The following is a 23,348-nucleotide window of genomic DNA, read 5'->3' on the forward strand; positions in this document are numbered from 1 at the left end:
GGTTGACAGGAATATTTTCCTTAATCGTATAAAACTTTATCTGCATTAATTAAAGATCACCGCAGTGGACACACTTCCTCCAATCAGGAGCTGACCAGAGTTAATGCACCTTCCTGATTGGTAGACAGCACAAAGGGTCCCTCCCCAATAATAATTCATGAGGGATTTAGTTTACATGGCTCTTTTATAATGGATATTAGTTAATAGACTTTTATATTTTTTATTGTGCAATATATTATGTTATTACTATCTATAGGTTTTGTATAATTATTCATCTAGATTTACATTTATTGTGCACAAAATGTATGAAATATGTATACATCTCAATATATATTTTGAATAATGAATAAATATATGGATATAATTAACATTTATTTTATATTAAGATATTAGTTACATTGCCATTAAAACGTATTAATAATATCAACCACATAAATACCTGAAATTTTAAGTATTTTAACTCCAAATAATATTTTGAATGTTCTTTCTTTTAATGTGAAAAACTGGACATCCTGTCAGTATGTAAACAAGTGAACCTCCGCCCCTTCACAATAAACGCCTGGTCCGGTCTCTCATGATGAGTGTCTGGATGTTCCCGGTCCCGGTCCAGCTCCCGGTCCCGGTCCAGCTCCCGGTCCAGCTCCCGGTCCCGGTCCAGCTCCCGGTGCTGGAGGACGAGTCTCCCTGCTCCTCTGACTCGGTCTAACGGAGGTTCACGGCGGGTTTTACCGGCGCTGTGAGGGACAGACTCCTGTGACGGTACCGACGCTCGGTGTTTCCCTCCCGGTTCTCCGGTGCGAAGCTAACGTTAGTAGCCGGCGAGCTAACCGGAGAGCTAACCAGAGAGCTAACCGGAGAGCTAACCGGAGAGCTAACGTAAGCGGCTAACGATCAACGGCCGCAGCGTGACGTCACACAAACAACCACCGGTCAGTGGTCCCGGTTCAACCTCCGAGGACAGAGAGACCCGGGTTTTCAGATTCACCTCAGAGTCCCGGGGTTCAAGTCCCGGTTCGGGATCCTGTCTGGGTACCGCGGGAGCTGAGGTCCGGACAGGAAGCGTCTGCAGCATCTGAATGAGTCTTAGACCAGTAACCTCAGTGGTTCAGCCTCAGGGGACATGATGGGGACTCAGGGTCCCGGCAGGAAGAGGATCCCGAACAGGGACAAGGTGACGGCTGAGGACGACGCTCTGAAACGGGTCGCACGAGAGGTGAGTGCTCTTCCGGGCTGTGATCCCCGTTGTGTTGATTTGAAATCAGTGACGATCATCCATCAGGCTGGACTCACCTGTCGGGGGCCCGGGGCCCCAGCACCCCCAGGTCACTAGAGGGCGCTGTGAGCACCACTCAGCCTGATGCTCGGTGTCCCTTCAGGATGAACCGAAGCTTCTTTCCTCCCCTGTGACGACACACACACAGTTTCATCATCATCACCATCACACGTGTGTCGCGTGTTGTGTTTGTCACATGCACACTTGTGTTCTGGTCCATAAAGTTTGGAGCGTCCATACAGAGGCTGTTGTGATCTTTTATCAGACGACTCATTTATTCAGATCTGCACATAAATCTAACGACTTCTTTAATGATTAATATCATTCTACCTGGTTTACTGCTCATCAGTTCTTACTGAATAACTAACTAACTTTTTAAATAAATAATCTAAGATTTAGATTAAAGCGAGAAAATATAATTAACAATAAATTGTAATTTCATAACAAAGCAACATCAATAACAGTAATAATAATAATCCTGTACGATAGTTCTGTCGTTAAAGGCTATTATAAACATGTTCTGTCGATATAGTTTTTCCTTCATTGTAGTATTAATGTTTTGAATAGAAGGTTTTTGTGTGTAACATTGTTATTAATGAGACAAACATTGTGTGTTTGTGCTTCGACCTACACACTGACACTGGAATGTGTGTGGGGGGGGTCTCCTCCTCTTCCTCTGTTGTCACTGATGATGCAGGTGACTTATTCTGAAGAGACAAACAGGATGTGATGAAATAATAATAAAAAAGGATCTGATGTGGAATCAGTTTCAATCTAAACTCGTTAAACTGATGAAGTCACTTTCATGTTGACGTAAACAATGTCAGCTCCGCTGCCGTGGCAACCAACCTCTAACATAACTCATGTGTTTATTGTTATTAGATATTTGTCTTGTTATTGACACAAGCTGATTTATTTTCACTAATAATTGATAGAATTATTGAGACTTGTGTGCGTGAGTTGCATCTTTAAACCTGAGGAACTGAAGTTTGATGATTTTTGATTATTGATTATTGATTATTGGTGCTGATGTGTGTGTTAATCAGGCGGAGGCGCGGCTGGCGGCGAAGCGAGCGGCGAGAGCTGAGGCCCGAGAAATCAGGATGAAGGAGCTGGAGCGACAGCAGAAGGAGGTCAGGAGACTTTTATTCTGAAATGTGTAGCTGTTGTCCTAACACGTCCTGATCAGCTGCATATTGGCAACAACAACAATAATAATATCAAGGCATTAATATGAGGTTGTATCAGACGTGTGTGTGTGTGTGTGTGTCGTCACGTGGTGATGATTAAATAAAGTCTGGACAGTGGAGGGGGAGGGTTCAGGGTCAAAGGTCAGAAACAGCTCAGGCTGCAGCTCGTCACTCACTCATGTCGGAGCTCAGTCGGGTGAGTAACTTTATTTAAACTCAATTTATGACATTTAACAACAGGCGTTTTTAAATAAAGTAGAAATGACATTTTTAATGAAATGTTATATTGTAACTGTTAACATTCAATTTGTTATATTGAAAAACCTTCTTAGTTTATTATTCATCTTTACTTCTCTGTTAAAACCATTAAGTTAAAACACAAGAAAATACTTGTATCACTTACACTGTAAAAAATAAGGATTTTTACAATAATCTTTTATTTCATGTATATACGACATCATTGGACAAATCGATTACAACAGTTTTTGTTAAATTATACGTTTTTAAAAGTGATTTAGGGGAAACTGTTCATCACATATGTAATCTGTGTAGCATGTGTGTAATGTGTTTTCCGTGTGTGTGTGTATTATGAGTGTGTTACCCTCAGTTGACAGATTGATAGATTTGATAATCTGTTATTGATTTGATATTGATCGGTTTTGTTGCTGTGATGATGGACGTAGCGTCCATCTTTATTGACACGCCCCTTCCTGTCTCCTCCTCTGACCTCTCTCTCTCCGCTCTCGTTCGACCTGTAGCTCTTCCACACTCATAAGGTAACAAACTAACTACTCCCTCACTGTGAGCACTTTGTTTTACTGACCTGTGAACGTGGAGGCGGGTGGGGTTTACACACTAGCCTGGTGCAGTAAGCTCCACCCGCCAGGCCCTGCAGCCTCGTTAAAACAAACACTTGTTGAAGTTTTCTTCTCCTCAGTCACTTAAATGTTTCCTGTTTCCTGTTTTCAACCCCCCCCTCCCCCCTCTCCCTGCAGAAGTATTATGGTCTGGATAATAAGTGGGGTCACATTGAACAGTGGATGGTACGAACACGTCACATGATTCATGAAAACCTTGACTCCTTTACAATGAGTAATATGTAACTTATTAATACTATATAGTAATAACGTTTATAAATCACAATTAGTCTCATAGATCTTAAAGGTTGTAGAGTGTAGTGACATCTAGTGGTGAAGACTCATGTTGCAGCTGAACACCCCCCCCCCCCCCCCCCCCCCCCCGAAAGGCAGCTTCAGTCTGGGCTACAGTAAAAAACCATGAGTGCCTCCGTAGAGAGGGTTAGAGTATTTATTATTATTTAAATACAGAGTATTTATATAGAAAGTATTTTAATATAAAGTATGAAAACATTCTTTTATATTCAGTTTCTAACATTAGAAAGCAGCAACATCCAACAGTGAATAAAGCTCAGATGTGAGGTTCTCATTTGATTTCATGAGCGGTGACGGCAGCTTGTTGTTGTTGTTGTTGTTGTTGTTGTTGTTGTTGTGCACGTGCGCAGACAGATTAACAGCCTGTTTAATCCTTGTCTGACACATTTTATCATTTTATTTATCACTCGTTTATCACTCACTACATTTATTTTACATCTGATTCGTTGGTTTCTTGCAGTTTCTTTTCTTTTCTATTTAGAAAATCATTAGTTGGGTCTGTTTCATGATTTAATATTTTATTAAGTTTTTTAACAGTTTTAATATTGTTTGGATTATTTGGATTATATGTTGAAAGTTGTGTGTGAGAAAAAAACAACCTGTATGTTCTCCCTTGTTCTCCTCCTCCTCTTCCTCCTCGTCCTCCTCCTTGTCGTCTTCGTCCTCCTCGTCCTCCTCTTCCTCCTCCTTGTCGTCTTCGTCCTCCTCTTCCTCCTCGTCCTCCTCCTTGTCGTCTTCGTCCTCCTCTTCCTCCTCTTCCTCCTCCTTGTCGTCTTCGTCCTCCTCTTCCTCCTCGTCCTCCTCCTTGTCGTCTTCGTCCTCCTCTTCCACCTCCTCCTCTGACATCTCGTTTTTCTTCTCACTGCTTTTTTCAGGAGGACAGTGAACGTTACTCTCGTCTCTCTCAGAGAAACACTTCGGTCTGTACCTGTCTTCTCCTCTTCTTCTTCTTCCTCCTCTTCTTCCTCCTCTCTCTCTCCCCTGTCTCTCTGTTACCTGATGAAACCTGGTCAGTGACATCACAGTGACATCACAATGGGGCGTGGTCAGTCGCACGTTGACAGTTTGCGATGTTTGTGTTTCAGGTGTCGGACGATGAGGAGAAAATGTCGGTCGGCAGCCGAGGAAGTTGCAGGGTGAGTCACATGATCCTGAACGACAGCAACAAACACACAACACACAACAACAAAATCACCTCAACCATATGAAGAAATATATACACAATCCACTTCCGGTCTGTAAAGAAAAATGATCTCATCTTTCCTCCTCACCCTCCTCTTCCTCCTCACACTCCTCTTCCTCCTCACCCCCCTCTTCCTCCTCACACTCCTCACCCTCCTCTTCCTCCTCACACTCCTCTTCCTCCTCACACTCCTCACCCCCCTCTTCCTCCTCACCCTCCTCTTCCTCCTCACCCTCCTCACCCTCCTCTTCCTCCTCACACTCCTCACCCCCCTCTTCCTCCTCACACTCCTCACCCTCCTCTTCCTCCTCACCCCCCTCTTCCTCCTCACCCTCCTCCCCCTCCTCTTCCTCCTCCCCCTCCTCTTCCTCCTCACCCTCCTCTTCCTCCTCACACTCCTCACCCTTCTCTTCCTCCTCTTCCTCCTCACCCTCCTCACACTCCTCACCCTCCTCACACTCCTCTTCCTCCTCTTCCTCCTCACCCGCCTCTTCCTCCTCACCCGCCTCTTCCTCCTCACCCTCCTCTTCCTCCTCCCCCTCCTCACACTCCTCTTCCTCCTCACCCTCCTCACCCTTCTCTTCCTCCTCTTCCTCCTCACACTCCTCATCCGCCTCTTCCTCCTCACCCCCCTCTTCCTCCTCACACTCCTCACCCCCCTCTTCCTCCTCACCCTCCTCTTCCTCCTCCCCCTCCTCTTCCTCCTCCCCCTCCTAGCCATCGGAGCCCAGCATGTTTCTTGGCTCCGCCTCTCGAGCCTCATCCAGGACGAGTTCAGCTCGAGCGAGTCCAGTGGTGAGTTCTGTCTGTCTGTGTCCCGTCTGTCCGTCCTAATAAAGTTTTCCGAGTTTGAATCTGTCTGTCAGCAGTGTCTCCCTGGTCACATGATTCATGTTGTCACAGGTGGAGGAGAAACCGGACAGAGACTTCCTGGACAAAGTTTGTTGGTTTCAAACTCACATTGAAAACAAATAAAACACGAAAACATCAGTTGATTATGGAAGAAAATATTTTGTTGTGTTTCTCTTCATGAATTTAGTCATTAATTCAAACCTGAATGAGCTGGTTGAAAGATTCCTGTGATGAAGACGTGGCTCCTCCTCTTCCTCGCAGGGTTCCAGGACGGCTTTGACTCTGTCGGCTTCCACGCTCGCGTCTCTGGGCGGAGCTTCGTCTCGGAGAGGAAGCTGCGACACATCGTTCTCTGTGGAGACGGAAGCGTCCATCAGAGAAATCAAGGTGCTCCATTATAACCATTATGACTCCGACTAAATACATGTATTTTGTATAATGAACAGTCTAACCCAGTACTGATCCCTGTGGAACTCAGCAAATGATGAAAATATTATTTAAAAAAATCCCTGACAGTATAATAAAGTATAGATGATGATGTGACGTCAGGACTCTCTGGCGGAGGCCGAGGAGCGTTACCGCAGAGCGATGGTTTCCAACGCGCAGCTTCACAACGAGAAGTCGTCTCTGATGTATCAGGTGGAGACTCTGAGGGAGGAGCTGAGCGACCTGGAGGAGCAGCTGTGGGAGGAGCGACGACACGGGGGCGACACCAAGAAGGTCAGAGGTCACACGTCACCTTCAAAATAAAATAACTGTCTCAAATTCTATTGTTTTATGTTTGTGGATGTTGTTTGTGTGTGTTTTGTTAACACTGTGTGTTTGTGTGTTTTGAAGGAGTTGGAACTCGAGCATCAGTCTCACAGTTTCCTTCAGTTCCAGTTTAAAGAGATGAAAGAAACTTTGAGACAAACTGAAGAAATGCTGACGGTCAGTAACACACACACTCACTCACTAACACACACACACACACACACACTCACTCACTCACTCTCTGGTTGTTTATTTGTGTGTTAACCCCCCCACCCCGGGTAAACAGGAAGTGTCAGAGCTGCGTCTGCAGAGCAACAGTTACCGTCAGGAAGTTTCTGACCTGCAGGAAGTTCTTCAGTGGAAACAGAAGAAGATCGCGGTACTTCATCACTTTTCTAACATTCTAATATTTACACTTATTTCCTTCACTAATTCCTCGTTTACGTCTTTACCTCCCTCCCTCCCTCCCTTTCTTTCTTCCTTCCTTCCTTCCTTCCTTCCTTCCTTCCTTCCTTCCTTCCTTCCTTCCTTCTTCACCTCGTTCAGGCGTTAGAGAGAGAGAGAGAAATCTCCGACATCGTTCGAATTGAACGAGATCGACTCAGAGACGAAGCGACTCAGCTGCGAGGTTTACTAAAGGTATTCAGAGGAGGACACGCCCCCACCGGAGTGATGTCATCGTCTCCGGAACATTAATCAGTTCATTTAGGATGAAGTCATATTTGTTCTCTGGATTGATCGATTGATCGATAGATTCTCTCTCAAACAGAAACACGGTGTTGTGGTCTCGCCTGAAATCTCCACCAATGGGGAGACGGGACAGACTGAGGCTGATGTCACCACCGACTCCGGCTTCCTATTGGCTCAGGACTGGTGTCATGGCAGCAGAGAGAGCATGCTGGGTAAGAATCAGGAAACGGGAGGTTGTCAGTAACATTTGATGAAAACAAATCAAAATTTTGATTGAACTCTTGAATGAATCTGTGATAAAATCATGTCACTTTAACTTCTGATGATTTTGAATCGACCTGTTCAGGTTCCGATGTTTCTTACGTCTGATCGTCGTCTGTGTCTCCTGAAGTCGGTTTGATTCCCGACATCTTCGCTCTTTAATTTAACATCTTCGTTAATTTAACGCATAAACTCGTCCTTAGTCTTCTTCATCATCTTTCAGGGAACAGCGGAGCGCGGTGTCCAGCAGAGGGCAGCAAACTCCAGCAGGACCACATGAGAAAGAGCTTGAAGATTCTGAAACGATCGCAGTCGCTGAAGTTTCTGAGCGACGAACAAACTAAACGTGACACTTCACACGAGGGAGTGAAAAAACGAGTAGAAGACGAAAAGAAAGAAAGAACCAAACAAATGAAAACAGGATCTTCAGTCGCTCGTTTGAACAATCACGACATTAAACCTGAGTTTCGCTTCTCACCTCAGGGTGTCCTCGTGACAGAAAACAAACGCTCCTTCAAACACAGAGGAACAGTTCATGGAGGAACTCGATCATTAGCGTCTCAGCCGGAACGGAACCAAAAACGTCACGAGCTGGTTTCACTTGTTTGCAGAACTTCAACCAAACAAGTCGCTTCACGCCAAGCTGCAAACAAGAGGTCGAATCTGACGAGGAAACAAACGAATGAGATTCAACTCAAACAAAAACACGTCAGAGGAAAGTTAATGTCTGATTTTACACAAACGTCCTTGTCTGCTGTCGAGAGCCGAGACAAAGACGTCAAAACAACGAGTGAAGAACAAAGTTCAGGAGAAGATAAGAGAAAGAACATGATGATCAGGAGAGAAAACCAATTCATCAACATGTCATCTGAGATCCATGAAGTTGATTGGTCTGAAAAGGAGATGATTGAAGCAACAGATAAAGTTTGTCGTCTGTTGAAGAACTCAGCAGAGAACGTCTGTGAGAAGGAGTTCAGTCGTTCTGGAACCGACGTGAAGTCGTGTGAAACATCAGAAGAAGAAACAAGTGGACAACGACAGAATTCGCAGGAGAAACCAGAGAAGAAGATTCACGAGGGAGAAGAGAGAGATGTTTCCTCTGAACCTCACAAACATCAACGAATAGAAACGATGGGTCGTTTGGAACAAACTCTTCATCGTCTGATCAGAGACGTCATTCAGAATCACAGTTTCCTGTCTGAGAGAGAGAATTCAACACAAGAAGAAGAAGAAGAAGAAGAAGTTCAACCTTCCTCAGCATCAAAACTCCCTTCAGTCTCAGCAGCGACGCACAAACTCACTCACCACGATTTGTTTAACGTTTCACATCAGAGAAGGTCAGAGGTCACATGGACGTCGTCTCCGGAGGAAACGTGCGACGATCAACGAGACGGCGCCGCTCTGACCACGAGCTGCTGCTTCCAGTTTGTTTTTGTCGAGTCTCACTTTGCCGAACCTGAGGAGACCAGATCTGCTGAGTCACCTCAGAGACCAGGAGGAGTCCCGACTGAAACCGACGTCAAACTGAGAAGAAGGTTATCGACAAACCGTCACGTGGATCAAAGCTCAAGGATCAGACGCCTCATCGAGACGACAGCGGATCAAATCAAGAGCTTCATGGTCACAGGGTTCACGACGACCAGTTTCCAAGAAGGAAGAATCGATGAGGATCCACAGTCAAGCCCCGCCCCCTTGGACGAGACCATGGAAGGCGGGGAGACATTGGCGGATGGCGTGGAAAGCTGCGAGGAGGCAGATGAGGAGGCAGTGACACAACAACGTGGACCAATGACGGAGGTCGTTATTGAGAATGTGGAAGTCGTTGTTGTGGCGTGAAAAACTAAAAACAGGAAACTGACTGTAAGATTTCATAGATTCGCCAAAATAAAAGCTGTTGTTTTGTGTAAAGTTATTTAAAAACATATAAACATCAGTAAAACTTTCAGAAATAATAAAAAGTTTAATCTTAATCTGAATTTATTTATTGTTTGTGTTTTAATGAATCATTTTAATTTCTGTTTATTTATCACAACGTTTTTATTAATAAGAATTTTAAATGCATATAAAATTATTTCATGAAATACTTTAATCAAGTTTAAAAATCCATTAAAGTTTTATATAAATTGTGAAGTGATGACGTCACAGTTTCCTGCGGCAGCAAAGAAAACGATGAGGAAGATGATGATGAAGTTCATGAAGATGGTGATGAAGATGGTGATGAAGAGAAGCTCAGTCTTTCACCTCATTAAACGGGTTTAAAAAGACCTGGAGTCAAACTGTTAAATTTAGATTTTCACTTTGACTCCGTGCGACTTTAAATTTGTTCAGATCTTCACATTGTCATTTAATTTAGTTGTTTTATTTAAATATAGAATCTAAAATTACTCATTCAAGTTTTAATCTGCTCGTCAAAATAATGCTCATGTCATACCAGGAGCTGCCACCAGGTGTTGCAGGTAATGTACGTAAACTGTTGATATTTTAAGGCCGGATTCATTTATTGATCTTAATAATTAATTTGTCCAACGTCTAACGTGTTTTTGTTTGACGACATTTTAACGTGTTTTTATTGTATTACAGAACTTCGGCTGAAGAAAGTGTTTGAAGAGAGAGAGAGTTTACAGGATCAGGTGAGACGACGTGTACACAAGACGCAACATGAACAGTAGGGGGCAGTGTACACCGTGAAAACAGCTGATGACAGATCAACAACTTTTTTAAATCGTCATTGAAACCATCAAGAACTTCGAGTCTGAGTTGTCACGTTTATTCGACGGAAAATGTGGGACGCCTCGTGAGGTCATGATGATGTCATCAGTCGACTTAGCAGGAAATACTGAGACCAGTTTAATCTGAGGTTAGCGCCCTCTAGAGGAATCCTAGAGCTACACTCACAGTAGTCGCTTTAAAATCTGTGACCTAAGAAAACATCTTTTTAATTATCGTTAGATTTTTTAAATATAATTAATGATTGAATGTTATTTTGTGTTTGTGCAGGTGAGACTGTTAAAGACTCAACTGGATCAGAGACAGAAGAAGGGGAGCGACGGAATCGAGGACCCAGAGGACCAGACTCTGGAGAACGGGATGGACTCTCATCTTCTGGACCTGCAGAGTCAGTCCTCTTCCTCTTCATCCTCCTCTTCCTCATCTTCATCATCTTATCTCCTGGATGTTTGTTTTTCAGGAGACGCTAACAGACAAATAAGTGACCTCAAGTTCAAACTGGTGAAGACGGAACAGGAAGTCACCGCTCTGGAACAAAATGTACAAGCTCACGTTTACAACTTAAAAATGTCACATTGTCTGCGTATAAAAAAACACTGTCGTTTCAGTTCTGCTGAATCTTCTTGATTTAACCCTACCCCCCCCTTCTTTTTTAAAGTTAACGAAGTAACGCTAGCAGATTTCTAAGTTTCTTCTCCTCACCTGCTCAGATCATCCGTCTGGAGGGTCAGGTGACTCGCTACAAGTCGGCGTCGGAGAACGCAGAGAAGACCGAAGACGAGCTGAAGGTGGAGAAGAGGAAACTGCAGCGAGAGGAAAGTATTTTACTTTTCATCCTTATGATTCAAAATATATCTTCAGTTAGATCGGATTATTTTTCTTCTAAACAGACGATGTATTGCTTAGTTTTTAAACTTTCCCCGTCTCGTCTTTAGTTTGAAGTTTGTCGTGCTGCTCAGTTTGGGAACTGTTGGTTTCTCTGTGATTCTAGAGTTTGAGATCGTTTATGTTACGAATGTGTTCATCTTTGTTCTTCTTCGTGTCCTGCAGCTCCGCTCGGCTCTGGACCGCGTCGATGAGCTGGAGGCGAGTAACGCCCACCTCTCCAAACGCCTGGAGAAGATGAAGGCCAACCGCAACGCCCTGCTGGCCCAGCAGTGACGCCCCCTGCTGGCAGAACTGTCGGTGCCATGTTTTCATCTCCTTCACGACAGAGACATATTGAGACAGTTGGGGGAGCGCTTCATTTCCTCTGCATGCACCACCAGGCGGGTGGAGTTAACAGAAATTTGAGGAGAGCTATTCTGAAGTGGGAACACAGGAGATGCAGACCACACCCACGTGTGGGCGGAGTTTGCCAGTCAGAAAAACTGTTGATGTTTCCGTGACAACAGGACATTTGCTGAAGCATGTGACGAAGTCGACAGAGATCGTTTGATCTGAATAATATTAATAATAACTTTGTTTAGCACTTTATCTAATTGTTACAAATTCACACATCCATCACAAATAATGAATAAGATAGTTTAATTATTTAATTTTATTCAGTTGAACTTTAAACTGCAAAACTTAACATTTAGGTCAAGACCTTGAAATGATAAAGAAACCGACACAGAGTCAAATCTGTCCCATTTAATAAACCTCATCAAATAAAGTGACAGTAAAAGTCAGATAAAAGGAATAAAAGGTTAAAACAACACATTCAAAACTTTTTAAAACGTCGACCGACCTTCGTCTGGGTTTTACTGTTTTGATTCTGTCGTCCAGGTAACAGTGGAGGGGCTGTGGTCACGTGTGTGTATGTTGTGGGCGGAGACTCATCAGATCAGGGTCACGTGTCATTGTCTGTAAATAATAAACCTTATTGATCCTGTAAAATACTGATAATTGGTGATGAAGAATGACGAGCGGATGTTTATAGACAAATAAAATTGAAGGAAATATTCTGAATGTACGAAGTGGGCGGAGCTTCATGTGCGATCTGATGTTTGTTGCCTGTTTACATTTTTCAGTTTGAAACAAATTAAATGAAACTAAATCAAGGTCTGTTTGTTTATTTTCTTAAAAACGATTAAAAACTGCTCTGACGACAAATCATAAAACAAATTCTTTTAACGATGAAACGATTCTGTCACAAAATCTGATTCAGTTAAAATATTTTTTTAATTTGAACTACAATTTTTTTTTTTATCTTACTTTACTTTTATACAATAATTAATATAAGCATATGAAACTTACTGAATGTGTCTTCTAACAAATGAAGGATTAGTTTATTAAATTATATTTAATTATCGATCAGTGGATGATTGATAATTATTATAAATACATGGTTGTAGGTTTAGAGTGTGCCAGCAGGTGGAGCTGTTGTTTCATATGAAACACCTAATTAACTTTATTTACAACATGTTTCGTTGACACTCTTAAAGTATCAGTAGTATTATTAGTGCAGTATAATACTGGTCGGGTTCTTTGTCTCCTCCCCTCTCGCTCTGATCTCATTCTGCTGCGTCACTCGCTCTCTGGTTCTGATGATCTGGATCCTCTCTCTCTCTCTGGACTGAGAGGAACCGACCCGGGTTAGGGTTAGGCTAACCCTGACCCTAACCCTGACCCTGACCCTAACCCTGCAGCTCACGCGCTGCCCTTAAATCACTGGAAACTGGAGGAACAAGCACACGTGTGCACGAGACTAAAACTGAACTTTACTCTTAGTTCGTCTCAGTGTTGATACTTGGAAACACGTTCGACACATGAGGAGAGAACCGTCACACACCAGAGGTCATCACAGGGTCGCGGCCTCAGATACAGGATCCACGAGTGCCGCCATTGTTGTGTGATGTCACACAACTGCAGCTCCGTGTCCCAGAGTTCACAAGTTCGAACTCCAAGTAGGACGTCCGAGCGTCATGTTCATAAACTTTGATAAATTTAGAGTTGATTCAACTAAAAAGTTTGAAGGTTTAAGTTCAAATAATGTTTCATGTTAAAATATAAAGTCAAATTGTTTTATTCAGAAACTATTAAACAAAGTTTAAGTAGAAAATTTATTTTTGAAAATGAATTAAGGAAAAACTGAACAGGAAAAAGTTTATACTGTAATAAGTGACGTGTTTCCAGGAAGGAAACAGGTCATGATGAAGATGATGAAGATGAGCTTTGAACTCGGAGAGAGGAGGAAGAAGAGTTTCTTACTCAAGGTTTGGTTCCTGATTCACAAAACAAATGAACCAGCACAAGAAAAGAAGAAGAAGCACAGCTTCTGGAAGAGCCACAAACAAACAGACAAATATATAAAGATATTAATGAACTCACAGTTTGTGCAGCAGCTCATCAGCTTCACCTGCGTCACCTGGTGCTCTCACTCCACCTGAGTGACATCACATCGACCAATCAGCTTCTGCCTCTGATCAGCAACCTGAAGACTGGGAACACAAACAACTCCATGTTCATGTGTACTATGCTGATACTACTAGTACTCATACTGATTGTATGTACTAATAATGATACTCTAAGTATTAATACTTTTAGTTAAAAACATGTTGATCATCTTTGAAAGTTAAAATAAACGTGTTTGTGTCAGTTTGCGTTGCTCTAATCGTTTTTACATTTATACGACAGGTCGATGCATTATGGGAAACAATGAACTACATAGAGTATGAAAAACTTCACTACACATTGCTTTTATTGTGAAAGAGTCAGTCTCAGTGAAGCCAGCTCTAGACAGAGGCTTTTTGTCATGAGGTCAGAGGTCACGAATCAGTTCAGGTCTTAACGTGTTAAACATGTGAGTCAGTGAAGAGCCTGACTGTTCAAGTTGATCAGTTTATGTCCTTTAATGAATCTGTGGAACGATCTGGGGATGGATCAATAACAGCTGATCTGAGCTCAGCCGCTGTGTCGACGCTCTGGGGAGAATCCAGAATCTCTTCAGTGCACCCTCTCCATATTGGTTCACTTTATCATCTGTTTGTAACTTTTTATAGCGCTTCATCTTTTACAGTGGACCAAACGCTCAGATTATTTTTGTACAGTGTATCTCATTCCCATGTTGTTAGTTTGTAAAACTAAGCACTGACTTTTTACAGTGTTCAGGCTCCTGACTATTTACAGTTAATCAGAGTTGTGACACACACACAGACACACACACAAAGACACACACACAGACACACACACACCCACACACACACACACACAGACACACACACACACAGACACACACACACACAGACACACACACACACACAGACACACACACACACACAGACACACACACAGACACACACACAGACACACACAGACATACAAACACAAACACACTGTTGGATAGATACTGGGGGGGGGGGGGGGGGGTCATGAGACTCTGTTTGCTTGTCCCGAACTCATGTGAGTCATGAGACAGAGAGAGAGAGAGAGAGAGAGAGAGAGAGAGAGAGAGAGAGAGAGGAGTAAGAGGAGAGAGAGAGGAGGAGGAAGAGGAGTGGATAGTAAAGAGAGAGAAACAACAGATGGAGGTCGTGTGTCACTGGGTGAGGGGGTGCTGCTGTGGTGACAAGGAAAAGGAGGATGAGGAGGTGAAACAGAGGAGGGATGAAGAGGAGGAGGAGGAGGTCATGATGGAGGAAATAAGATTCAGAAAAAGCACGAGTTCAACATCACTTCAACCGGCTGAGGTACCAAACCAGACGGAGTTACTCACTAACGTGTCACTAGCGTGTCACTCACTTTTCACTAGCGTGTCACTCTGGTATCACTAGCGTGTCACTCACGTGTTACTAGCATGTCACTGAGGTTCGTAGTGAAACAGGAAGAAGAACCTCTGAGGCTCATGTGACTTCTGACCTCTTTAACATCCTGATAAATGTCTTAGTTTTTTTACAGTGTACACCCTTTGATTTCAGTTGAAATATTTTGAACCTTCGTGTTATCACTGTGTCACTGTAGTTGATTTTTTACAGTGTATCATAAATTATATGTTTATATTGGATAAATATAAATTAGATTTATACGCAATTGTATTACTCTACAATAATCAAAAACAATAATAATTTTTGATATTTATCATTTGTATGTTCAAATATTTATTGAGTCATAAACTATCTATTGATTTAAATATATAAATATTGTAATTTAGTAAATAATAAGGATATTCCATTACATAAAGAAATAATTAAAGAAATGTAATGAAAACTAATTCATGAAATATAACTGTGATATCTGTCAGATTCAAGTCATTAAAGTTTCCAGGTGTCACTTCCTGTTGGTGTGTGTGACCTCAGGTGGGCGTGGTCCAGTCCGACTCGTCTCATTGGTTCCACACGCTTCAGACGCGACGGCTGCGTGTTCAGAGAGGACGCAGCAACAGTGACCCGGTGGGAGGAGTCAGCTGTGAGGACGCCGTCACCTGGGTCAGATCACATGACGTTTACACGACACGTTAACACACAAATCGTGTTAGACATGTGACATATTAATATGACCCATATATATAATGTGATGTCATGAGACATTATACTACATGTGACACATGAGGAGACGTCGTTCTTTATGATGTGACATGAGGACATATTGTATGACCTGTGACATGTTGTATGACGTGTAACATGTTGTATGACGTGTGACATGCTGTATGTTTGACGTGTGACATGTTGTTTGACGTGTGATATGTTGTATGACGAATAACATGTTGTATGACGTGTGACATGTTGTATGTCTGAGGTGTGACATGTTGTATGTCTGAGGTGTGACATGTTGTATGACCTGTGACATGTTGTATGACGTGTGAGATGTTGTATGACGTATGACATGTTGTATGTTTGAGGTATGACATGTTGTTTGACATGTGTCATGTTGTATGACCAGTGACATGTTGTATGACCTTTGACATGTTGTATGACGTGTGACATGTTGTATGACGTGTGACATGCTGTATGATGTGTGACATGTTGTATGACCAGTGACATGTTGTATGACCTATGACATGTTGTATGATGTGTGACATGTTGTATGACGTGTGACATGTTGTATGACGTGTGACATGTTGTTTGACGTGTGACATGTTGTATGTTTGACGTGTGACATGTTGTTTGACGTGTGACATGTTGTATGACGTGTGACATGTTGTATGACGTGTGACATGTTGTTTGACGTGTGACATGTTGTTTGACGTGTGACATGTTGTATGTTTGACGTGTGACATGTTGTATGACGTGTGACATGTTGTTTGACGTGTGACATGTTGTATGACGTGTGACATGCTGTATGTTTGACGTGTGACATGTTGTATGACGTGTGACATGTTGTTTGACGTGTGACATGTTGTATGACGTGTGACATGCTGTATGTTTGACGTGTGACATGTTGTTTGACGTGTGACATGTTGTATGACGTGTGACATGCTGTATGTTTGACGTGTGACATGTTGTTTGACGTGTGACATGTTCAGAGACCAGGTCTTCAGTTCGGAGCAGCTCAGTCGTACCTGAGTCTGGAGAAACTGGGCGAGGGAGCGTACGCCTCAGTTTATAAAGGCATCAGCAGGTGAGCATCATCACTTTATCCACTAGAAACTATTAACCACGATTTACCAGCTGCTGTTCAAATGAAGATTGTATATGAAATATCACATGATGAGTTAAATTAATAAACTTGTGTTTTTTCTCCTGTGGAGGATTAACGGCCAGCTGGTGGCGCTGAAGGTCATTCGTATGAAGACGGAGGAGGGTGTGCCATTTACCGCCATCAGAGAAGGTCACCAATCAGATCATAACATTATCCGAGTCATCCTAAAAACCCTCATTAATGTGTGTGTGTGTGTGTGTGTGTGTGTGTGTGTGTGTGTGTGGTTGTGTGCGCAGCGTCTCTTCTCAAAGGTCTGAAACACGCTAACATCGTCCTCCTTCATGACATCATCCACACCAGAGACTCGCTGACATTTGTCTTTGAATACGTGGTGAGACTTTAACACCCGGAGCTTTCAGTCCAGTCACATGATCTTCGCCCGCTCAGGAAAACAAAGATATGTTCCTGGTGATGATGGACGACTCTTCTTCTTCTCTTCTCACAGCAGACGGACCTGGCTCAGTACATGAGCCAACATCCTGGAGGGCTTCACTCTCATAACATCCGAGTACGATCTGAGCCAAACAACAAATATCTTTTAACTTTATAGTAAAAACAAATACTAACCAGATTAAAGTCAAAGAATCAAACTGTCTGCAGTACTCTGTTTAAAAAAAGAACTGATGTTAGATACTTCGTCTTCAAGTTACTGCAACATGTTTGAACTGAGCTCAGTCTAATGAGAAGGAACTATCTGCAGTTCTCTGAGGTGGCAGCAGGTGGTGCTATTTGACTATCAACATGTCTGTGCAGATCTTCATGTTCCAGCTGCTGCGAGGTCTCTATTACATCCACAGTCGCAGGATCCTCCACCGAGACCTGAAGCCTCAGAACCTGCTCATCAGTTACCTCGGAGAACTCAAACTAGCCGACTTCGGTGAGGAGCCAATTCCCGGAGCTCAGGAGCTCCACAATTTTTTTTGCATTGAGAATAATTTTTCTTTTGACGCTAACATAAAACTTTGACTTACATTCTTACTGGTCCTGACTCTGGTTCTGGTTCTGGCAGGTCTGGCTCGGTCTAAGTCCATCCCCAGTCACACGTTCTCGTCTGAGGTGGTGACTCTGTGGTACCGCCCCCCCGACGTGCTGCTGGGATCCACAGATTACTCCACGGCACTCGACATGTGGTGAGTCCTGCAGGTGATGGAAGATTCAAACTGTCGTCAACACCGGTGTGGATCAATAAAGCTTTCCTCCTTGAGTCAGGGGGGCTGGGTGTATCTTCATCGAGATGCTGCAGGGGGCGCCGGCATTCCCAGGAATCACTGATGTGTTCGAACAGCTCCAGAGGATCTGGACGGTATCGACAGCACTAAAGACTAACCACGAATAAACACTACCGATACGAAGCGTGAGTAATATTTGTCTTATATCTGTAATCAGGTGCTTGGCGTCCCCTCGGAGGATTCCTGGCCTGGAGTCAGTCTGCTACCTAATTATAAACCAGGTGAGTAAACTCCGCCCACTGTGTCCCAACAGCCAATCATACAATTATTTTCTTCAACCTTATGATCACATGTAGTTTTTCCTCCTCTGGGTTTTGGATACTTGTACATTTCCGTGTACTGAAACTTTAATTCTACTAAAGGCTAAAGTTTTCTCAGCTCCTCCTGTTTTCCCACTGGGACACTCTCAAAGCATCATGGGAACTGTTGATCTTAAACGTTGAACATGTTGTGCTATATTCTGTAGCTAGGTCATTTAGCATGTTTGCTAAGGCCACATTCTTGTTTTCCATCTTCAGAGTGGTTTCATCAGTCGGAGCCCAAACAGTTGAGGACTGTTTGGAAAAGGTGAGCTAACAGTGACTCAGCTAAATGTATAGATAGGTGTTAGCATAAAGCCTAGCTTACTTATGGAGCTATGGTTTGAGCATTTTCTAATTTCATAAGAGAGTTTGTCCCCATGGAGCGGTTCAGTGTGTATAAAACTGTTAGCATGGACTAACGTGTGATTGAACAACAACGTACACAACAGATGTAAGACATGCTACATGTATGATCATATTTTAAATGCCACATAGATGCTAACAGAGCCTAATGCTAAAGGGTTCAGTAGTTAGTCTTTGTTGATCTGGATCAGGTTGAACCAGTTGCCATATAAGACCGAGGACCTGGTCCAGTGCATGATGAAGAGGGTTCCTACAGATCGGATCTCTGCCCAGGAGTCTCTGCAGCACGCGTACTTCAGCACGCTGCCTCCTCCCATCATGCACCTCAGAGACAGTAAGTACATGCTAACATTACAACATGCTAACACAACGCTAGCTCCTCCCATCATGCACCTCAGAGACAGTAAGTACATGCTAACATTACAACATGCTAACACAACGCTAGCTCCTCCCATCATGCACCTCAGAGACAGTAAGTAAATGCTAACATTACAACATGCTAACACAACGCTAGCTCCTCCCATCATGCACCTCAGAGACAGTAAGTACATGCTAACATTACAACATGCTAACACAACGCTAGCTCCTCCCATCATGCACCTCAGAGACAGTAAGTAAATGCTAACATTACAACATGCTAACACAACGCTAGCTCCTCCCATCATGCACCTCAGAGACAGTAAGTACATGCTAACATTACAACATGCTAACACAACGCTAGCTCCTCCCATCATGCACCTCAGAGACAGTAAGTAAATGCTAACATTACAACATGCTAACACAACGCTAGCTCCTCCCATCATGCACCTCAGAGACAGTAAGTACGTGCTAACATTACAACATGCTAACACAACGCTAGCTCCTCCCATCATGCACCTCAGAGACAGTAAGTACATGCTAACATTACAACATGCTAACACAACGCTACCTCCTAAAGTAAAGACAGAATTACACACTAACAAAGCTGAACATATGCTAACACACTATGATGGTAACATGAAGTCTTGTTGACACTTGCTAAAATTTCTGTAGCTGTTGTGACTCACCTGGTCACAAGTGTGTTTAGCTTCATCAGCAGATTAGCTCATGTTAGCATAGTTGGCATGACAAACCCAGAGACGACACTCTTCTTCTTCTTCTTCTGTGTTTTTCAGTGGTGTCGATCTTCAAGGTTCCAGGTGTTCGTCTGGAGACGGAGGTCCGAGACATTTTTAATCCCGGGCGACGAATCAAACCGTCCCTGCTGCCCGCCGCCATGCGCTGGTGATTCACTGCTCCAACCATCGTTAGCCCGAGAAGACGACAGGAAACCAAGCTTCACCTTTTAATGCTAAAGATTTCAACGTAAAGTACATTTAGTAAAAGTCAAGAAACGTAACGTCAAACTTTCCTTGAAAATAAACGCACAATGTTTAACAGTGACAATGTTTGAGACGCATCCTCTGAACGAATAGTTTCTTTTTTCTGCAGATGCAGATTCAGAAACCTCTTCCGTCATTTTTAATAATGTTAGAACAGGAAGTATAAACACAAGACGTTCTTCTTTTGTTAGCTCGGTTTTGTTACTGTTAGCATGAAGCTAAGCGCAGTGTACTCTCCTAGCACCCGTTAGCATGTGTCAGCAGCAGATTGATTACGATTTAAAAACGTGTCGTTGGTTTATTCAAATCTGAAGATTAAATTCAACCCTAACCCAAGTTTGAATTTTACAACTTTATTGAAAGTTTTTCTACACCAGCTTGTCTGTCAATCATTTAATATTTTTATATTTGTTTAATTTAAACACTTCATTTACCGATTAATAGTTGAAGCTCTACTTGTATTTTCCAAAGCTGCAGATCAAATGTAACCTAGTACTTGTAGTATTCCACTAGGAGTAAATGTACTAAGTTACTTGATGTGTAATAGTGAACACGTTCCTTTGTATTCTGGTCCATCAGTGTATTACATCACACACACACACAGACACACACACAGACACACACACAGACACACAGACACACACACACACACTTCCTGTCGTCTCAACTGATCTTTTGTTCTGACGGATGCTGATCACCAGCGTCACACACACACTCTTCTTACTGTATCTGTGAGGACACCCTGTCAACAGATACTCAGATTACTTTAGTCCCCAGATTACTTTAATCCTGCAGTACTCTTACCAACACATTACTTTAGTACTCAGAGTCTGTGATACTAATCAATCAGGGATTATTGAAGAAAGTCTCGAAGTCTCCTGACGAATGGATCTGATGTTTCTTTCTCCATTTTTTTCCATGATAAGAATCGAACGACTTAACTTTGCAGAAATAATCAGGAAATAGCAAAGACACAATATGAAGACGATAACGACTCCCAGCATGCACTTCAGCACCAAACATCCAATCCCAGTCAGTGAGACTCAGGTGAGTCTTTGTGATCTCACGTGATTCAGTGACAGCGCCACCCTGAGGAGACATGGACTCATCACGTCCTCAGCTCCATGATGTCCTCGAGGAACCTGATGTGTTCAGATGGGGGGGGGGGGGGGGGTTTGTCTGCGTTGGCACGGCGATGAGCGTTTGCATTCTTGATGACAGCTGCGGTGGAACAATGTGAGGGTGAGGGGGGGGGGGGGGCACTTCCTGTCCACGACCACGAGACGCTGCTCCGTTGACCTGCTGCCCAAACCAACTTCTCCCAAATCAGGGCTCCATTGTCCTCAGAGGAAAAGGGCAATTAAAGAGAAGGCGTTGTGCCGTGAGGTCCCGCAGCGCCGCGCCTCCATGTTCCCCATCTGAGAGCCAGGGTTTGTGTTTCTACGTCTCTGTGAGGACCGACCTGCGCAATCACAACCGGACAGTTTGAACCAGCTACAGACACCAGACACCTGAGAGTCGAGACCCCGGGACAAACCTCCCGTGGGACACCAGGAGAAACGGGCTGTGATTGGTCAGAATCGTTAGGGTTAAAAATTCCTATTCAAAATTCAAAGAAAAATTATCAAAGAAAAACATGTTAACTGTGTAAACTCATTATTTTGGTTCCCATGGCGTCACATGATGCAGATTGATGAACTTCCAGAATAAATGATCAACGTCAGCACAATTTTATTTTATTTACGAGTTTTTCTTCTTTACAATCATCCGCTGATATCATTGCTTATCAATCAATCAACCAATCAAACAGATTTTTGTCATTGCCATCATTCTAATTGAACAGGAATACATCACTTCCTGTTCTTCAAAATAAACTCATCTCTCATCATGCGACAGGAATAAAGATATGTTTAAAGTAAAGATGCTCACGCGTGTCAGAAAATAAAATGTCCTGAATGAAACAGGAAACAGGAAGCATGAAACAGGAAGTAGCAGCAGGTGTTTGTGTCTTTGGTAAAAACGATTGAAAGTGACTCCGTTGAAACGTTTGATCAGGTGAAGACGTTATATTTGAACTTGGTTTTATATCTGAAATAGAATTTAAAAAATCTGATGAGCTACTGATGATTTTAACTCAGTTTGAAAGTTTAAGTTTAAAGTTTGTTAAGTCTCAGTTTGACAGATTTATCTTTGAGATCAAAAGTTTTAAATCCAGATGTTCAGGAGACGTGAATCATTAAAGTCTCAGAAGCTTGTGAAGAAGATGGTTTCTTGAATCCTGAAGCTTCAGCCTCTTGATGGTGGACGGTCCTCAGACGTACTCGGACCTGACGAGGCGGCGTCCTGGCCCCGTCCCCGTCGCTCCGGGGCCGAGACAGTTGTGTCTCCTCAGACGCAGACATGAGGTCAGCAGCAGCGCTCCCCCGACCAGGTGCAGGACCCCGGCCATCCAGCCGCAGAACAGCGCGTCCCCGAACTCCCAGCGAGGCACCAGGTCCGGCACCGACTCGTCGAAGAAGCGGACCACGGTCAGGTGGGCGATGTACGAGACGGGGACGAGTCCCAGGAAGCCGGCCAGCAGGCAGAGCCCCCCCGCCGCCGCCTTCAGGCTCCTCTTACAGCTCAGGCCATCTCTCTGGCCGCCGCAGCCATTCACCAGATGCAGGCCGGGGATGGCCAGCAGCACGGCGAGCAGCCCGGTGCCCAGCGTCACGCACATCAGGATCCGGGCCAGCTTGATGTCGGGGGGGAGACCCAACAGGCTGTGGTAGGGTCGACACTCCAGCCCCCCCAGGTCCTGCACCACGCACGTCCCCCACAGGCCGAGCTCAAAGCTCTGGCTGGGCAGCAGCTCCGTGGACAGAGTCAACCACGTGGACATCAGAGTGGTCGCCAGCGAGCACAGCCAGGCCCCCCCCGACACCAGCACCCCCAGCAGCTCCAGAGCGACCGACCTCGGGTCCATGACGCTGCAGGTGTGAGGATCATCGACTCCCCCACGTCTCCCATTCTGCACCTCCCCTCGGGAAGAGGAGGGGCGGCTGCTTTCACACAATATCCTGTCGACAGCGAGGAGGGACTGACAGAGAGAGAGAGAGAGAAACAGAGAGAGAGAGAGAGAGAGAAAAACAGATAGAGAGAGAGAGAGAGAGAGAAACAGAGAGAGAGAGACAAAGAGATAGAGAGACAGATAGAGAGACAGAGAGACACAGAGAGAGACAAACAGAGAGATAGAGAGACAAAGAGATAGAGAGAGAGACGGATAGAGAGAGAGAGACAGAGAGACACAGAGACACTGACAGAGAGAGAGAGAAACACATACACGCACACACACACTTGATATTTAAGTTAATTTTTTACTTGATATTATTATT

The 23,348-nt window shown here is 43.7% G+C and overlaps 3 protein-coding genes across 4 annotated transcripts; 2 read left to right on the forward strand and 1 right to left on the reverse strand.

The window, feature by feature from the left end:
• The first annotated feature begins 542 nt into the window (after window positions 1-542).
• On the forward strand, window positions 543-12,143 carry LOC128431301 (myosin-13). The gene is made up of 18 exons (XM_053417581.1): window positions 543-1,213; window positions 2,320-2,406; window positions 4,721-4,771; window positions 5,536-5,613; window positions 5,722-5,757; window positions 5,932-6,057; window positions 6,220-6,390; window positions 6,508-6,600; window positions 6,710-6,802; window positions 6,970-7,062; window positions 7,193-7,325; window positions 7,598-9,201; window positions 9,809-9,830; window positions 9,955-10,004; window positions 10,372-10,489; window positions 10,562-10,641; window positions 10,812-10,914; window positions 11,150-12,143. The coding sequence occupies exons 1-18, from the start codon at window positions 1,121-1,123 to the stop codon at window positions 11,260-11,262; spliced, it is 3,144 nt and encodes a 1,047-aa protein (XP_053273556.1). The 5' UTR covers window positions 543-1,120; the 3' UTR covers window positions 11,263-12,143.
• A 2,409-nt stretch (window positions 12,144-14,552) lies between these two features.
• cdk15 (cyclin-dependent kinase 15) lies at window positions 14,553-20,310 on the forward strand. 2 transcript variants are annotated; one of them, XM_053417120.1, is made up of 13 exons: window positions 14,553-14,771; window positions 15,378-15,506; window positions 16,544-16,638; window positions 16,769-16,848; window positions 16,956-17,050; window positions 17,165-17,227; window positions 17,473-17,596; window positions 17,729-17,849; window positions 17,929-18,022; window positions 18,106-18,169; window positions 18,467-18,515; window positions 18,805-18,947; window positions 19,768-20,310. In XM_053417120.1, the coding sequence occupies exons 1-13, from the start codon at window positions 14,607-14,609 to the stop codon at window positions 19,878-19,880; spliced, it is 1,335 nt and encodes a 444-aa protein (XP_053273095.1). In that variant the 5' UTR covers window positions 14,553-14,606; the 3' UTR covers window positions 19,881-20,310. The 2 variants fall into 2 exon arrangements, with proteins under 2 accessions (XP_053273095.1, XP_053273096.1); XM_053417121.1 differs by lacking the exon at window positions 19,768-20,310 and having other exon boundaries at window positions 18,781-18,901.
• Window positions 20,311-22,285: 1,975 nt separating this feature from the next.
• LOC128431302 (putative claudin-24) lies at window positions 22,286-23,313 on the reverse strand. The gene has a single exon (XM_053417582.1). The coding sequence runs from the start codon at window positions 22,937-22,939 to the stop codon at window positions 22,286-22,288; it is 654 nt and encodes a 217-aa protein (XP_053273557.1). The 5' UTR covers window positions 22,940-23,313.
• Between the last annotated feature and the right edge of the window lie 35 nt (window positions 23,314-23,348).

The sequence above is a fragment of the Pleuronectes platessa genome, chromosome 24 (genome assembly GCF_947347685.1).
Source record: "Pleuronectes platessa chromosome 24, fPlePla1.1, whole genome shotgun sequence".
Taxonomy (NCBI): domain Eukaryota; kingdom Metazoa; phylum Chordata; class Actinopteri; order Pleuronectiformes; family Pleuronectidae; genus Pleuronectes; species Pleuronectes platessa.

What these genes read in the sequence shown, in the direction of transcription:
- cdk15 (XM_053417120.1), top strand. Translation starts at nt 14,607, where the DNA reads ATGGAGGTCGTGTGTCACTGGGTGAGGGGGTGCTGCTGTGGTGACAAG. An exon ending in ATTTACCGCCATCAGAGAAG is followed by an intron (nt 16,849 to 16,955) that starts GTCACCAATCAG and finishes TTGTGTGCGCAG; the next exon opens with CGTCTCTTCTCAAAGGTCTG. An exon ending in TCCACGGCACTCGACATGTG is followed by an intron (nt 17,850 to 17,928) that starts GTGAGTCCTGCA and finishes TCCTTGAGTCAG; the next exon opens with GGGGGCTGGGTGTATCTTCA.
- LOC128431301 (XM_053417581.1), top strand. Translation starts at nt 1,121, where the DNA reads ATGATGGGGACTCAGGGTCCCGGCAGGAAGAGGATCCCGAACAGGGAC. An exon ending in ACAGAGACTTCCTGGACAAA is followed by an intron (nt 5,758 to 5,931) that starts GTTTGTTGGTTT and finishes TCTTCCTCGCAG; the next exon opens with GGTTCCAGGACGGCTTTGAC. An exon ending in GGAAACAGAAGAAGATCGCG is followed by an intron (nt 6,803 to 6,969) that starts GTACTTCATCAC and finishes CACCTCGTTCAG; the next exon opens with GCGTTAGAGAGAGAGAGAGA.
- LOC128431302 (XM_053417582.1), bottom strand. Translation starts at nt 22,939, where the DNA reads ATGGACCCGAGGTCGGTCGCTCTGGAGCTGCTGGGGGTGCTGGTGTCG.